Source organism: Orbicella faveolata, unplaced genomic scaffold, assembly GCF_042242905.1.
Source record: "Orbicella faveolata isolate gen_17 unplaced genomic scaffold, um_ofav_v1 contig_15, whole genome shotgun sequence".
Taxonomy (NCBI): domain Eukaryota; kingdom Metazoa; phylum Cnidaria; class Anthozoa; order Scleractinia; family Merulinidae; genus Orbicella; species Orbicella faveolata.
Window position 1 is genome coordinate 5290313 of NW_028301542.1, and position 17546 is coordinate 5307858.

At 40.7% G+C, this 17546-nt stretch overlaps 1 protein-coding gene across 1 annotated transcript in view; it reads right to left on the reverse strand.

Annotated features, from left to right (window-relative positions):
- Positions 1-3734: 3734 nt before the first annotated feature.
- Positions 3735-17546, reverse strand: part of LOC149113238 (uncharacterized) — a 35207-nt gene continuing 21395 nt past the window's right edge. Inside the window, exons 15-17 of the mRNA XM_089288086.1 lie at positions 12684-12992; positions 5984-6232; positions 3735-4054 (exon numbers count right to left, since the gene is read on the reverse strand). Coding sequence (XP_089144212.1) covers positions 3735-4054; positions 5984-6232; positions 12684-12992 — 878 coding nt within the window. The remainder of the gene's footprint in view (positions 4055-5983; positions 6233-12683; positions 12993-17546) is intronic.

Below are 17546 nucleotides of genomic sequence, written 5' to 3' on the forward strand. Positions count from 1 at the left end.
TCTCGAGCGGCATAAAATGACACCAAACTCTAACGCCTCTTTTCTTTTCAGCCGTTTCGGACCCCCCGGGTTTGAGACGACATTCTTTCAGACCTTTCATACGATGATTGATTAATCGAATGAGTGAGTGATTTCTTGATTGAGTGAGTGAGTGATTGATTGATTGATTGATTGCCGTTTTCCGATATGGTCTGATGCACTGCCAAAAATGATCGGTCGACAAAATGGACAAAACTAACTCTTAAGCTCATAGTCTTGGTACAAAGTTTAACTGTTTTCAATTGACTTATTCTCATTCTGTCACAATTGTTTGGACCCATAGTACCATGAAGATCCACGAAGATCAAAGACATCAGAGGCCCACGATTTATTGATCTCTTTAAGGTTCTATTTACTGTTTACTTTGAATAAATGGTATCAGTTGTAGTTCAAAGAACGTTCACTTATCACGGAAATCTAATTGGCAAATTACGCATCACTTGCTTGTAAAATAGCAAATCACGCATTACGTTATGATGTCCTCTCCAGGGTCACGAGGCTAATTTGTTCCAATTTACGGGTCACGCTGATAATTTTGGGGCGATCATGCGTCACCCAAGAACCCTTTGTCACCCTCTGAATTGAGCCACTCTAGCTTGTGAACTCCTAGTCGCCTAATTGAAACCGATAAAGTTTAGGTTTTTTTTTTTTAAAAAAAGTTTGCCCAAGACGAAAACTAGTCTGCTTTATGCGAGTCGGCGCCGCTAGATTAAGTTCTCGTAGTCCTACGCGGGTGTTTGGACAACCAGTCACAATACTTTGAGCTGCGAATAAGGTCGAAGCGAATCTGCTCGCAGGGTAGCTGCGAAAGATCTTCAAAGAAATCGAGGATTTTTCTTATGAATTAAGCCCGCCATCGGATGCGATTTGAGGTCGATTATGCGAAACAGCAAGTTCGCGTACAATCAAAAACCGTGTTAATATCGGTTCCAAACCTGAAATAAGTACTTGTATTTCTTAAACAGGAAAAGAATAAGACCAATGGTTAAAGAAAAGAACAAAAATTGAGTTTTTTGTTCTTTTACTGAGATAATAAAGCAAGTTTTTATCAAGCTCTGCTCCTGGTGATAGTTAGTTCTTAAGATACTTACTGTGCCAAGACACGTCGGTGTATCCACCAAATATGTATTGGCCAACTCTAATGATGGTCACTGTGGGTCCCTTTCCATCACAGTTGCTGTGGAATGTGGACGCAGCTGAGCCGTCTGTCCTTGCATGCCAGCACCGAACAAAGTAACTCCGGGATACGCTCGGGATAGCTGGGTCTAAGTAAGTTATCAGCTTCCCCAAGTATTTGTTGTGATCGAGGCCGCCAAGAATTGCAGATGTTGCGAGGCCGCCTGGGTACGAGAGACAAAAGGTCAAAGCAACTGCAGTCGTACTGCTGGTTTTCGCTGTCATGCCATCAACAATCAAGATTTTAATCATTCAGTAAATTGAGTCAAGAATCTGAGATATAATAGATTATTGATTTATGTACCACTTCGCAAAGATTTAGGTCTGTATGTTTCTTCATACCTGTGTTATTCGAGAAATGCTTCTCTCAAATTTGTAGATAGAGCTTTGTATGGAGACGCCATGTTGGTGTCGCCAATAAAGTAACCATCAATTTTTATTTCTGAGTTTGACAACGTTACATAAAAATCGGCAATCTCTTCAACTGTCAAGCGAGCTTATCTGTTAATCGTTTTCATGATAATTTCGATTTTACTAAATAAAGAGTATTAAAGTCGTCTTTTTTGGTTTGCTGAAAATCTCCTTTATCTCCTGAGAGTGATCAAGATCTAATTTCTCATCACAATGCCAGTACATTATCAAGCAAGCAGGTTATGAGAAAAGAGAAAATCATCATCCAAGTGAAATTGTCCTGATCTACCTTAAAACTCTCAGAATTAGCATTAAAAGAACTGTGTGGCTCTCAGTAAGAAGAATTAACATTTTGAATTGAAAAGGTTAACAATGATATGTTCTTTTTCATATCATATCGTTCATCAATTAAACGATTGATTATTTGCATAACAGCAAATATTTAACTACAAAACACTGCGACAATATGGAAAACTTAAAACCATTTTGGTTTAAAAACAACGACGACGTTTCGACGTTCGCTTAACGTCATTATCAAGTCAACTGAGTGGATAAAATGGGTACAAATGTAAATATAAACTAAGAATTCCTAAGATATAATATAATCTCTTCTTCTACGAAGCAAATAATTCATGCTTCGATTTTAGTGACCCGGGCGCTTATTTCATACTGTTGGTAACTCTAGGGAGGGTGCTAATTGAAGAGCGGGCGCTTATTAGGGAAGGTGCGGTTATTTTTTTTTTTCCTCTTCAACATAAACATGGAAATGTGATAAGGTATTTCAATGGACAATAACAGTTACTTTTTCACTTGAGAATTATAACAATAGAGGTTCGCATAATCGTAACACCATTGCCTGTTTAGACCAAGTCGATGCGTTCAATCTTACGCTCATAAGAGAAATGCATTAGTAAATTTCAGCTGTGCCCATGCCCCCACCCCCAACGGCCTACCCCCGGACAAGAAGTTTTTTGGAAAACAACCTGGAAATGCCGTACGGCTGGAACAAACCAGTTGTTCAAATGTCCCGAGGTTGTGGCTCAATTATTTTTTCTCATGTTCGCATGTTACTTTCAATACAATCTAAGCCAATTCAGGCCAAATTAAAAGTCCTAGCAGGGTCTTTTTTAACTTTAATAGTGAAGAAAAAGCACAATATAGGTTATTCCGTAGGATCAAGAGTCTTATTTATGTCCTATCTAGTCGCATTCAATACGAAACTTACCGTATTTGACGATAAACTGGTCATTAAAAGAAGCGACAATGCTGCATCATAGCCAATAGAAGAAAATGGTTATGAAGGCCGGTAAACACCAAAAGAGGGTAGAGTTCTTGACCCTAGACATCTGTTGTTATATGCTCATTGACTATGCATGAATTATATAATCACAATGCTTCTATTGGTTAGTTGTATGAACACACATAACCACCTTTTGTATTTTGGCAGGGTTTGTGCAGGGTCAACCCCCAAAGAACTTTGCCAGATTTCCTAACCATTTTCCATCCATTAACTATGGCTGCATGTAAGGTGAAAAAGGGAGATGGTCAAATGCCCCAGGGTAACTGTGCAAGGCTGATGCCCGATCCCCGGGATTGACATTGTGGCAAAATGCCCCACTATTGCTCCGGGGGGAAAGGCACACATGGAGTTAACTGATACATTATTTACTTGTCTAATCAGTCTGTAATATGATCTCTTTGAAGTCAATGTCCTCAATGCTACTTTCGCAATGAGGGCACTAGTTGTAAGCCCGGGGGGGATTGGGAGGGGAGAAGACTCCCTTATATGGGTTATATAGGTATGTGCGGCCTGAAAGGGTAGAGTTTTCAGCCATTTTGGTCATAAATAGAGTATGGTGTTTCACTGTAGTCTTGAACTGGGTACGCTTTTTAGAGGAAGCTACTTTTTCAGGTCATAAATAGGGTAGGGAAAATCGCGGATTTTGGTCATAAATGGGGTAAGGGTTTTGGGAAGCGGGGCGGACACCCCCACCCAATTTTTGTAGGAGTACACCCTCCCCCCTCGGGGGTTGCAAGGCGGTGCTTATAGAAAGAGTGCGCTAAATCGAATCATTAAGACGTTAAAAGAGAGTTAGCATGTTCTGTTTTTAATCACCTGTTTCGTAGAACACTTCAATGTCAGTAGGAGTGAAGTGCTGGCCTCCAGTGAAAAACCCACAGTTACCAGTTGAATATCCTGAAGGAACGGAGTATGTATAGCCGCACTTGGTATACGAGTTTGAGTTGCTCAAAGCGTTGTCCGATATGTAGATGCCATGGCCATAACCAAAAGAAGGTCCGCGGCTGGAGCAGTGATACATTGCGTAACTCTGATATTGATACTGAGTCAGCTTGACAGGATTATATCCATTGTTGTTGTAAAGAGAGAAAAGGAAAGCTTTACTGGCTGTGGACCAACTGCAAGAACCTGAAATGAAAACAAAAGTTTAACAATTCTAAGCATTTCGGTTGAAAAGAAAACAGAAATAAAGCTACCATATATTATAAAGTAATCTTTAGAACAGAAGAAACAACAACAAAAATAAAAACAAATAAATAGGAAGCGAAGGGATCGAATCTGTTGGCAAGGGCTTTAAGCGTGGTATACCTTGGTGAAGCGTGAATTTTCAAATGCGTGAAATGGGATCGCGACGTTCTAGGTGGAAACTCTTTCTATAGTTGAAAAAGTGTTTTAGTTGGAGCAAGACAGATAAGCAAGGGAGAAGTCTGGAGACTGACTGAGAGAGATCATCTTTCTGCAAGCTTTTGGTGGTTTACAACAGGACATCTTATGGAAAAGACTCCTAACTCTGATTCAGGACTCAGATTTGGTAGAATATGATGTATTTACGTTTTGTTCTGTCACCATCATTGCCGGTTAAACATTGTCTTAGTGGAAGCCTAAGAAAAACAAAAGTGCTTGTAAGGCCGCCTCCGCGTCATTTCGATGCGGTTACTCCTTCCGTTTACACGGCGACGATGGAATGATGGAAAGATGCCAAAAAGGCGGACAAATCGTTTTCGTGTAAAAGCTTCGAAACCGTATACTTTTTGATATGGTTTTGAAAGGATATAACCGTGTCGATTTGAAACCGCGGTTGCGTAAACGTAGCCTAAGTTTAGCAATGCAATTGCTGCGCACGTGCGTTATAAATCTTGGAACATTTCTTTGCCATTCTCTGCAAAATAAGAACGTGAAATGACCAAATCAGGGTAGTCTGGAGAACGCGTACGTGAACCACACAGCCACATGAGTTTTCAAATTTCTTATTCGAAATTAACGCTACCTCACAGAATTATTCAGTTTTGAGGTAGCTCTGTCAGTGAGAGTCAACCTTAAGTAAAACTGAGTTAACCCGAGTTTCGTAGGTAAAATGTAAATTAGTTTTTCAATCGACAGTTCGTGGCCGTGCTGCTATGGTTGCTAAAACTCGCTATTTGAACTCGTTACGCTAGCTTTCTGAAGAGAATGAAAGTGCTACGGTAAGCCCTCGCCATTTCCTCAAGGTAAGGTAAGTTCAATTAAGTTAGTTGTCTACATGTTTTTAGACACGTTAATAAAGTTCGGTCGTTCGTTTGTTCGCTCAGGCAGTCCTCTGGATGCGCAGACCAGAGCAGACTGATGAGATAGTAATTAGAACGTTACTTGACTTGACCTTTCCCTAAGTGTCGCTAAATTTCTTAATTTCCAAATGCCGTCTAATATCCAGAAAGAAAAATTCCAGAAAATTGAGAAAAACCAAGTGAATCGTTCTTAATTTTCACTTCTTTTGTATCTCAATCTCGAAGGACTTTTCGCACTACGTAGCAGTTACAAAAACAAAGAAGTCTCTTTGTTGGCACTACATGACGTGCATTGCTCTGATCGATTTACTCATTCTGAATTGAGCCACTCTAGCTTGGGAACTTGAAACCGAAACATTTTGCCCAAGACGAAAGCTAGTCTGCTTTACACGACTCATCGCCGCTAGATCGGGTTCTCGTAGCCTTACGCGGGTGTGTGGACGACCGATCACGATATCTTTAGCTGCAAATAAGATCGAAGCGACTCTGCTCGCCGCAGGGTAGCTGCGAAAGATCTTCAGAGAAATCGAGGATTTTCCTTATGAATTAAGCCAACGGATGCGATTTAAGGTCGATTATGCGAAACAGCAAGGTCGTGCAGCATCAAAAACCGTGTTAATATCGGTTCCAAAGCTGAAATACGTACATGTACAGGTATTTCTTAAACAAGAAAAGAGTAAGACCAATGGTTAAACAAAAGTTAAAATTGAGGGGTTTTTTTTGGCTCTATTACAAGATAGTAGAGCAAGTTTTTATCAAGCTTCTGGTGATAGTTAGGTCTTATGATACTTACTGTGCCAAGACACGTCAGTGTATCCTCCAAATATGTATTGGCCAACTCTAATGATGGTCACTGTGGGTCCCTTACCATCACAATTGCTGTGGAATGTGGACGCAGCTGAGCCGTCTGTCCTTGCATGCCAGCACCGAACAAAGTAACTCCGCGATACGCTCGGGAGAGCTGGGTCTAAGTAAGTTATCAGCTTCCCCAAGTATTTGTTGTGATCGAGGTTGCCAAGAATTGCAGATGTTGCGAGGCCGCCTGGGTACGAGAGACAAAAAGTCAAAGCAACTACAGCCGTACTACTGGTTTTCATTGTCATGCCATCAACAATCAAGATTTTAACCATTGAATAAATTAAGTCAAGAATCTGAGATATGATAGATTATTGATTTACATACAACCTCGCAAAGATTTAAGTCTGCCTGTTTCTTCATACCTGTGTTATTCGAGAAATGCTTCTCTCAAATTTGTAGATAGAGCTTTGTATGGAGACGCCTTGTTGGTGTCGCCAATAAAGTAAGTATCAATTTTTATTTCTGAGTATGACAACGTCACATAAAAATCGGCAATCTCTTTAACTGTCAATCGAGCTTATCTGTTAATCGTTTTCATGATAATTTCGATCTTACTAAAAATACATCATTGCAAACTATCATCCCAAACCACTAAATGATGTAAATTTTTCATCCATTTGACCAAGGAAAGTAATGGTCGGCAAAAAATCGATTCAAAGCTCGTTAAAGCCAAGCCAATCGACCTTCACAGTCCTTGAGGAAGATAGCACCATCTTGCCCGCTCGAGTAACCAATCAGAGCGCAGGAATTTGTTCATCTTGCCCGCTCGAGGGGTTAGCCATATAATAAAAAGTATTAAGATCGAATGCCTACAAAAATGGACCTAAATCGCCTATCAATGGCACAAGTCGAAAAATTGATTTCGCTTGTATTTTGTCCATAGATAGGTCCTAGTAAGAATAGAAACGGACCATAGTTAGTTTCTGCTAATACAGCTTTCTTTGGTAGAAATATGCCAAAAACGATTTCGACCCGATTGGGCTCAAAATCTGCTTCCGGTTTTGCTGAAGTTTCCGAATATTTGATTGCTTCGCGCTCCGCAGAACAGTTACTTGAGAATATTTCAATGGATTTTATATTCAGTTCAGGTCTTCGTGGTATGACTGAGCGAAAAATAAAATAAATCAAAGTTAGTTTTGAGCCCGAAAAGAGATCAAACTGACACGCAAAATTTTACAGTGTGTGGCAAGAGAATTATTGCTTAAAAACATCGCCATATTTTTCTATGGGCTATAACTTTAAATACCGTAAAAACACTTTCTACGGGTTAAATATACACCCACCTGTTAGGCTATCAAAAAACATCTCTGGGCAAATGGTTTCAAGTCGCCCGTCTTGGCCTGTGTTTCTCATAGATTTTGCCCAAAATCCGCCGTTGGAATGTAAACAATTGCGTGACGCGGATAGCCAATCTCGAGTAAAATATTCGTTTCCAGCAATCCGATGAAAGCAATTTTTGAAACGTTGTGTGGATAAAATAATGGAAAATGTTTTTGTTTTTGTTTAAGTTAGTATAAATATATATGTTTTTTCATTTGCATTGCAACACCCACGACATCCCTGATAAAGAACGTTGCTACAGTACTCCGGGAAATGATTTTAACACTTGTTTATTTTATTGATTTCACTGATAACTTACAATATAGTGGCAGTTTTAGAGATACACTTAACCAATCCTCTATGGTTTATGGCAATTGAATCATTGACTGACAAATAAAGTCAAGTGGAAATACCATATTTCTATAAACTACTAACTGCGTGATGGCATCTCAGCTCTTCTAGCTGTGTAGAAAATTTGTACCTACACAATATGCTCAAACTCAGCTAGAAAACCTGGAATTTCTTGAATTGAATTAGCCCAGGAAGAAATTGCGTTTAAGTTTCGATCATACTGGGAAAAACTCCATCTTTTCTACTTTGGTTGTTTGATCAATTAACTGAAATTTGCAGATCATAACACTGGTAGACAAATAAACATTACAGTGGTCGATCTAGGACTAGGTTTACACTAAAGGAGTTTTTTTGGATTCGTAAAAGTTCCCGGATTCATCAATTTTAGAGTATTCGGATTAGTAGGGGTTTACAGTGAAAGGATATTCGGATTCTTAACCGTTTACACACGACGATAACTCCGGGCACATTCATGATGGAATGGTTAACAAGCAGTTTGTTGCCTCGACAACGAGAAACAAAATGCCTCCGAAAATAAGGCTAGGGGTAGGTTGAGACAGTCTGAAGTTTTCTTCCGACTCGCTGACCACGGTACTGTTGTCCATCATGTCAGGTCCCTCCAGGAAGTTATTCTGGTCTTTACTTAATATCTAGAACCGTCGAGGTTTTCGATCGTGCCATCGTCGTCATCTGCGCAGTATTATAAAAGTGATTACCTACACCTGAAACAGCACGAGGTAATCACCCAGCGACCGCCATCAAATGGCCATCAATGTGCCTACGACTCGACTGCATATACGACTGGATCATGCAATCCGCCATTTTCGTTCCACCGCAAACTCAAAAGATCACAGGCGGAAAAATATGCGGATTCGAGAGAAAATCGTTTACACGACAAAACTCTCCAGATTCAAAAGTTTTCGGATTCAAAGTTCCCACTTTAAATTCCGGGGAGTTTTTTTTTTTTCAGATTCGTCCACTTTTATGTAAACGGCAAAATCAATCCGGCACTGAAACGTTCCGAATTCATCACGAATCCGGAACAATTTCCTCTCGTGTAAACCTACAATCCTGGCTTTAAGTTGTTGGGACACCTCCCCCTTTTGCGCGCTAAAACCCTCGATTTCAACTACGTCCTTAAAGTTTTAGAACAAAAGATGAATAGAAGCAAGTACAATTGACCCCCCTTCCCCCCTAGCAATGTTGCATGAAAACGAAGCTATTCTAAAGACTAGATCGGATGTGGGAAAAAAGGAAAAAGGGACAATAGAAAGTGGTTAGACAGTTGTGTTGGAACCAAATGCGATTGCTGAAAAATCGCTATTATTGGAATAAGACTGGAAAATCTATCTTCTTGTCTCTTTAGTTCGAGAATACTGTTCTAGGAGGCGAACAATTCTTCAAACGTGGCTATTCTGAAGCTATTGTCAAGGATTTTTTTTCTTCAAGATTTTTATCAACATTGACAGGGGGAGGGGGGTAGGCGGGCTTGCGCGGTTTTGGTCTTAAGAGAGGCTGCCTGTGAAGTCATCTGCCGTAACTGTCCCAACACTTTTGACCAGGATTGTAGTCTTAAATGAACAGCGAACAGCCATCTTGTTTTGTTCGCGGAAGTCGGTCACGGAAGAGCGAATTTCAATGAAATATATATATATATAATTTGATTAAGCAATTAGCCAAAAATAGGTTGGCCGCGAAAACGGTTTAGGGTTTAGCTTAACTCTAACCTTAAGTTTTAAGACTGAAGAAAAAAAGAAAAAAAAGCATTGAGCATTTCAGTTGTTTGAAACAGAAACATTCGCGCACAATGAACTATATGTATAATACGTGCGTAACCTGGAAAGCAATCCGTCCAGCGCCGTAATTGTTCAAATTAACAGCTTACCGAGACACTCGCAATGTCGATGCCTCTTATTTATGATTTAAACTTTTAGGATTTGTTTACTTTACTTTTTCCAACTTTTTAGAAGGAGAAAAGGCACTAAATGTGTTGGTACAAATAAAAAGGTTTAACCGAAAATCGATCCGTCAAAATCAATCAACAAATACAAATTTAATCACTGTAGCATTCCTTCAGATCACGTAAGGCTACAATACAAACCAACAATATCAACTTGTCATTACGTTTAACAAATGAACTTAGAACGATTTTCTTTCTAGAACTCGCTCTTGTAATTAAAATGATCAAAGAAAGAACGACAGCTTAAAACGACATAGCAGTAACACCCGAACTCCAAGTAAATTGCTTTTAATTGACGTTTTTAATTAACGAAATTTCCAAAGCGATGACTTTCAAAATATTAAAGTTAAAAGTGGTCCATTATGTGTTTCTTTTTTCACCCAAATGTTCTAAGATAGCCATCTGCGGTTTGTTGGAAACGAATAATGTATTCACGGTGACCGCCCGCGTCACGCAATTGTTTACATTCTCACGGCGGGTCAGGGAAAAATCTATGAGAAGCACAGGCCAAGGCGGGCGACTTAAAACCATTTGCCCAGAGATATTTTTTGATTTTCAAACAGGTGGGTGTACAGTTAACCCGTAGAAAGTGTTTTTATGGCATTTAAAGTTATAGCCCATAGAAAAATATGGCGATTTTTTAGTGCTATAATTCGTTTGCAACACATCGTAATATTTTGCGTTTCTGTTCGATCTCGTTTCGGGCTCAAAAGAAACCTCGATTTATTTTATTTTTCGCTCAGTCATACCATGAAGACCTGAGCTGAATGTAAAGACCATTGAAAGATTCTTAAGTAGCTGCTGTGCGACGCGCAAAGCAATCAAATTTTCAGAAAATTTAGCATAACAGGAAGTAGATTTTGAGCTCAATCGGGGCAAAATCGTTTTTCGCAAATTTCTCCCCCAAAAAGCTGCATTAGCAGAAACTAACTATGGTCCGTTTGTTTACTAGCTAGGGCCAATCTATGGGCAAAAAATGGGCAAAATCGATTTTTCGACTTGTGCCGTTGTTTGGTCCATAGTTATGGGCACTGGCTCTTAAAGTCGTCTTTTTTGGTTTGCTTGAAAACTCCTTTATATCCCAAGAGTGATCAAGATCTAATTTCTCACCAGAATGTCAGTACATTATCAAGCAAGCAGGTTATACGAAAAGAGAAAATCATCAGCCAATTGAAACTGTCCTGATCTACCTTAAAACTCTCAGAATTGGCATTAAAAGAACTGTGTGGCTCTCAGTAAGAAGAATTAACATTTTGAACTGAAAAGGTTAACAATGATACGTTCTTTTTCATATCATATCGTTCATCAATTAAACGATTGATTATTTGCATAACAGCAAATATTTAACTATAAAACACTGCGACAATATGGAAAACTTAAAACCATTTTGGTTTAAAAACAACGACGACGTTTCGACGTTCGCTTAACGTCATTATCAAGTCAACTGAGTGGATAAAATGGGTACAAATGTAAATATAAACTAAGAATTCCTAAGATATAATATAAATCTCTTCTTCTGCGAAGCAAATAATTCATGCTTCGATTTTAGTGACCCGGGCGCTTATTTCATACTTTTGGTAACTCTAGGGAGGGTGCTAATCGAAGAGCGGGCGCTTATTAGGGAAGGTGCGGTTATTTTTTTCTTTTCCTCTTCAACATAAACATGGAAATGTGATAAGGTATTTCAATGGACAATAACAGTTACTTTTTCACTTGAGAATTATAACAATAGAGGTTCGCATAATCGTAACACCATTGCCTGTTTAGACCAAGTCGATGCGTTCAATCTTACGCTCATAAGAGAAATGCATTAGTAAATTTCAGCTGTGCCCATGCCCCCACCCCCAAGGGCCTAGCCCCGGACAAGAAGTTTTTTGGAAAACAACCTGGAAATGCCGTACGGCTGGAACAAACCAGTTGTTCAAATGTCGCGAGGTTGTGGCTCAATTATTTTTTCTCATGTTCGCATGTTACTTTCAATACAATCTAAGCCAATTCAGGCCAAATTAAAAGTCCTAGCAGGGTCTTTTTTAACTTTAATAGTGAAGAAAAAGCACAATATAGGTTATTCCGTAGGATCAAGAGTCTTATTTATGTCCTATCTAGTCGCATTCAATACGAAACTTACCGTATTTGACGATAAACTGGTCATTAAAAGAAGCGACAATGCTGCATCATAGCCAATAGAAGAAAATGGTTATGAAGGCCGGTAAACACCAAAAGAGGGTAGAGTTCTTGACCCTAGACATCTGTTGTTATATGCTCATTGACTATGCATGAATTATATAATCACAATGCTTCTATTGGTTAGTTGTATGAACACACATAACCACCTTTTGTATTTTGGCAGGGTTTGTGCAGGGTCAACCCCCAAAGAACTTTGCCAGATTTCCTAACCATTTTCCATCCATTAACTATGGCTGCATGTAAGGTGAAAAAGGGAGATGGTCAAATGCCCCAGGGTAACTGTGCAAGGCTGATGCCCGATCCCCGGGATTGACATTGTGGCAAAATGCCCCACTATTGCTCCGGGGGGAAAGGCACACATGGAGTTAACTGATACATTATTTACTTGTCTAATCAGTCTGTAATATGATCTCTTTGAAGTCAATGTCTTCAATGCTACTTTCGCAATGAGGGCGCTAGTTGTAAGCCGGGGGAGGGGAGGAGACTCCCTTATATGGGCTAGATAGGTATGTGCGGCCTGAAAGGGTAGGGTTTCCAGCCGTTTTGGTCATAAATAGGGTATGGTGTTTCACTCTAGTCTTGAACTGGGTACGCTTTTTAGAAGAAGCTACTTTTTCAAGTCTTAAATAGGGTAGGAAAAATCGCGGATTTTGGTCATAATTAGGGTAAGGGTTTTGGGAAGGGGGCCATACACCCCCACCCAATTTTTCTGGGAGTACCCCCCTCGGGGGTTGTAAGGCGGCGCTTATAGAAAGAGTGCGCTAAATCGAATCATTACGGCATTAAAAGAGAGTCAGCATGTTCTGTTTTTAATCACCTATTTCGTAGAACACTTCAATGTCAGTAGGAGTGAAGTGCTGGCCTCCAGTGAAAAACCCACAGTTACCAGTTGAATATCCTGAAGGAACGGAGTATGTGTAGCCGCAATGGGTATACGAATTTGAGTTGCTCAAAGCGTTGTCCGATATGTAGATAACATGATGACCAAAAGTGGGTCCGTAGTTGGAGCAGTGATACATTGCGAGATGTTGATTTTGATACTGAGTCAGCTTGACAGGATTATATCCATCTTTGTTGTAAAGCGAGAACACGAAAGCTTTACTGGCTGTGGAGTAACTGCAAGAACCTGAAACGAAAACCAGAGTTTAACAATTCTAAGCATTTCGGTTGAAAAAAGAAACAGACATATACAGAAACCATATTGTATAAGGAGTTCTTTGGAACAGACTACAGCAACAAAAATAAGTATTCAGCGAGAGGATCGGATCTGTTGGCAAAGGCGTTAAGAGTGATATACCTTGGTGACGCCTGAATTTTCAAACGCATGAAATGGGATCGTGACTTTCTAGGTGGAAACTCTTTCTATAGTCGAAAAAGTGTTTTAGTTGGAGCAAGACGGATGAGCAAGGGAGAAGTCTGGGGACTGACAGAGAGAGATCATCTTTCCGGAAGCTTTTGGTGGTTTACAACAGGACCTTATGGAAACAACAGGATCTTATGGAAAATACTCCTAACTCAGATTCACGACTCAGATTTAGTAGAATTGGATGCAACAAAGTTTTGTTCTATCAGCGTCATTGATAAACATCTTATTGGAAGATTGAAAAACAAAAGCGTGTAAGTTGAGCAGTGCGATGCTTGTGTGCGTGCGTGAGAAATCTTGGTACATTTCTTTGCCGTGCTGCTAAACAACATGAACTGCTATATCTCCCAACCGAAATACCTTCTCCGATTGGAAGACAATGTGTCACGTGCAGTGGGTCAAAACTCACTAACTCTCCTGGGGCGAACAAAACTTACTAACTCCCTAGGGAAACAACAACTTGAACTTTCGACTGGCACATGATCAGGTTGGTCTTCTTGTAACCCCGTCAAATTTATGTTGCAGCCGACGTCAAGCAAACGATTTTTTTCGCGTTTTTTTTGTTTGTTTTTGAGTTGCGAGGAATAACAAAACACTTCATGACTAGCCACGTGGGAAACAATGAGCTCTGTTTCCACTCGACCTCAATGTTCTCCTGGGATTCGCCTCAGAGAACATAGAGGGTCTCAGGGATACAAAACTCACTGCTTCCTTTGGGGCCAGTCATTAAATGCTTAATGACCAAATTCAGCGTATTCTGGAAAACAAACCGTACAGCCACATGATTTTCGAACTTAACGCTGTCTAGCATAATTATTCAGTTTTGAGATAGTTCTGACAGTGCGAGACAAACATACATGAAACTGGATTAACCAGAAAATTCATTTTTCAATCGACGTTCGAGTCCGTACTGTTGTGGTTGCCAAACCAGAATGGATATGCAATGGTAATATAAGTCGTTAGCACTTCCATAACGTAAGTCCAAATAAATTAGGTTTCCCTTGTTAGTAGATACATAGATATACATAACATACATAATCTTTTGCTCTTTCGTTTAATTCGTGCCTACGTTGACCTACGTTCGTACGTCAGGTACCTTCGTACGTTCATACGTCCGTTCGCCCGTTCGTCCCTTCGTCTCTTCCTGCCTTCGTCCGTTCGTCCGTTCGTCCCTTTGTCCCTTCGTCCGTACCGTCTGTCCATCCGTCTTTCCGTTCGTTCGCTCGCCCGTTCGTTAGCTCGTTCGTTCGTTCGTTCGTTCATACGTTCCTATGTTCGTACATTCGTTCGCTCAGTCAGTGTTCTGGATGCTGCGTATGGCCAGAGTAGACTGGTAAGATAGTTCCTTATTTTCACTTCTTTTGTATCTCAATTTCGAATGACTTTTGGCACTACATGGGTTACAAAAACAAGGAAGTCTCTTTGTCGGCAATACACGAAGTGCCGATCAATTTATTCCTTCTGAATTGAAGGTAGCAAAGGGCGGGGGGAGGTACCAATCACGCATCACGATGAATTTTTCTATTAAACCACGCATCACGGAGAATTTTTTTCACCAATCACGCGTCACGCAAAGAAAAGTAACTACATCGCCAATTTTACTTTCTCGACCCTAAAAGCATCGTTCAAAAAATACATCAACCACAGAAATGCGTCGGAAAATATTCCAAACATAATTTCCCCCGAAAATGACAATTATAGGCCAAAAAAGTGGATTGACACGTACAGGAGACCGGGAGATTCGGTCTGTATCCAGGAGGCTAGGCCTGGATAATCTGGGAGAGTTGGCACCGTCTGTGAATAGGCGATAAAATAGGGCGAGCGAAGCGAGCCTACCGGTGTGGGATTTTTTCCTCTCCGAAAAGGCGGGCTAATTCTTCTTTCCTTCCTCTATGACACAATCGGGAGCCTGTTTATAGGCCATGTTGGCAGAGATCTTGTATACGAATTGAGAAGACGTCTACGCCCCCTTTGCCATGCTTTGATGTACAGGCAATATTTGTTTCAAAGCATTACCCCTGCAAATCCTCTTCTGCATGACAACGTTTTTATGTCTGTGGATGACATAACGTGGCTTTTGAATTCAGTTAGGTCTTTATGACGACCTCCATTAAGTGGTTCACCAACTTTTTCCTTGTGCAGCCTCTCACTGTCTTCTCGAGCGGCATAAAATGACACCAAACTCTGACTAACGTCTCTTATCTTTCCAGCCGTTTAGGACCCCCCGGGTTTGGGACGACATTTTTTCAGACCTTTCATACGATGATTGATTGATTGATTGATTGATAGCCGTATTCGGATATGGTTTGATGAACTGCCAAAAATGATAGGTCGACAAAATGGACAAAAATAACACTGAAGCTCATAGTCCTAGTGCAAAGTTTAACTGTTTTCAGTGGACTTATTCCTATTGTGTCACAATTGTTTGGACCTATAGTACCACGAGGATCCACAAAGATCAAAGATATCAGAGGTCAAGAAAAAGGACGAAAAGACCAGAAAATGGTGTCACATCTGCCACGATTTTACGGATTCGTTTAAGATTGTATTTACTGTTTACTTTGTATGAATGGTTTCAGTTGTAGTTCAAAGAACGTTCACTTACGACGGAAATCTTATTGGCAAATCACGCATCACGTGCTTGTAAAATAGCAAATCACGCATCACGTTATATGATGTCCTGTCCCGCATCACGAGGCCATTCATGTCCAATACACCCAACTAGAGTCGATTCGTCTGAGGCACTTGACGATTCGACTCGATTCGCACGGAGTCGATCCGCATCACCGGAAGTCAAGACCCGTGAAATAATGATACATAAACGTTTCTCGTTCTTAAAACGTGACTACAAACTTGAGTCGATTCGTGTGAGGTACTTAACGATTCGACTCGATTCGAACGGAGTCGATCCGCACCACCGGAAGTCAAGACCCGTGAAATAATGATACATGAACGTTACTCGTTCTTAAAACGTGACGATAAACTTGAGTCGATTCGTGTGAGGCACTTAACGATTCGACTCGATTCGAACGGAGTCGATCAACCTCTTTCCCAGGGTCTCTCATCTTACCGCCCTCTTCGCTCGCTCCAGGGGGCGGTAAGATGAGATACCCTGGGAACGAGGTTGGGAGTCGATCCGCACCACCGGAGGTCGATATCCGTGAAATAATGATAAATGAACGTTTGTCGTTCTAAAAACGTGGCGACAAACTTCGGTCGATTCGGTGAGGCACTTAACGAAGCGACTCGATTGGTCGGGAATGTTTCCTGCAAAGTGGAATCGTTTCCCTGGAAGTCTACTCGCAGTAGGCAGTAACTGGGGTGTGAATTTTTTGACGATTCGAGTCGATTCGCCCAATTCGTCGCGAATCGCCTTTTGCAAAGTCGAATCGTCTCACCGGAAATCGACTTGCGGTAGGCAATAACAGGGGGTGTGAAATTGTTGCGATTCGAGTCGATTCGGCGTTGCAAAGTCGAATCGTCTCACCGGAAGTCGACTCGCGCTAGGTAATAACTGGGAGTGTGAAATTGTTGCGATTCGAGTCGATTCGCACGATTCGTCGCGAATCGGCCTTGCAAAGTCGAATCGTTTCACCGGAAGTCGACTCGCGGAAGGTATAATAGGGTTGAGGATCTGTCATTAGGTTAAAAATACTGGCATTTCAATAAAGTTAATTCACTCATTCATTCATCCATCCATCCATCCATCCACACGATTCGCCCGTGGCCAACGGTTTGTTTAAAGGCCGAATACTTTGACCACACGCTCTCTTTGGTCACAGGATTCTTCTTGAAGGCGCACGTTAATTTCACGTTGTTCGCGTATGCTGAAATTGCCTAAGTTAATTACCTAATGTTAATCCAGTGATATTGAAATGTTATTCTTCAATTCGAGGTGTGCTTTCTTCACTAGAAAAGCTTTGGCTTTGTTCCCCAACAACGATTGGTAACAGAGCCCAAGCTTTTTTATAACTGGATCGATTGGTTAAGTTGTTATTACTTCACAATCCTTTCTGATAACCTGTTTCTTATTTCTACATTATAGTTAAAGCTCGTAATATATGTTTACAAAAAGACGGCCGTTATGGTGTTTTCCGCGGAATATTGACGCTGGTTTGTACACTTTACTAGAACACTGTCCGGATCATCAAACTACGGTGGCCCGTAAGGGCCATCTGGATTTGAGTATCTTTTTTTCTAACCAAAATATTACTGTCGATTTCGTTTGGGTCTCAGTAACTCGAGATCTCGACTAAGTAACGCGAGATCTCGACTTGCAACACGAGATCTCGACTTACAACACGAGATCTCGACTTA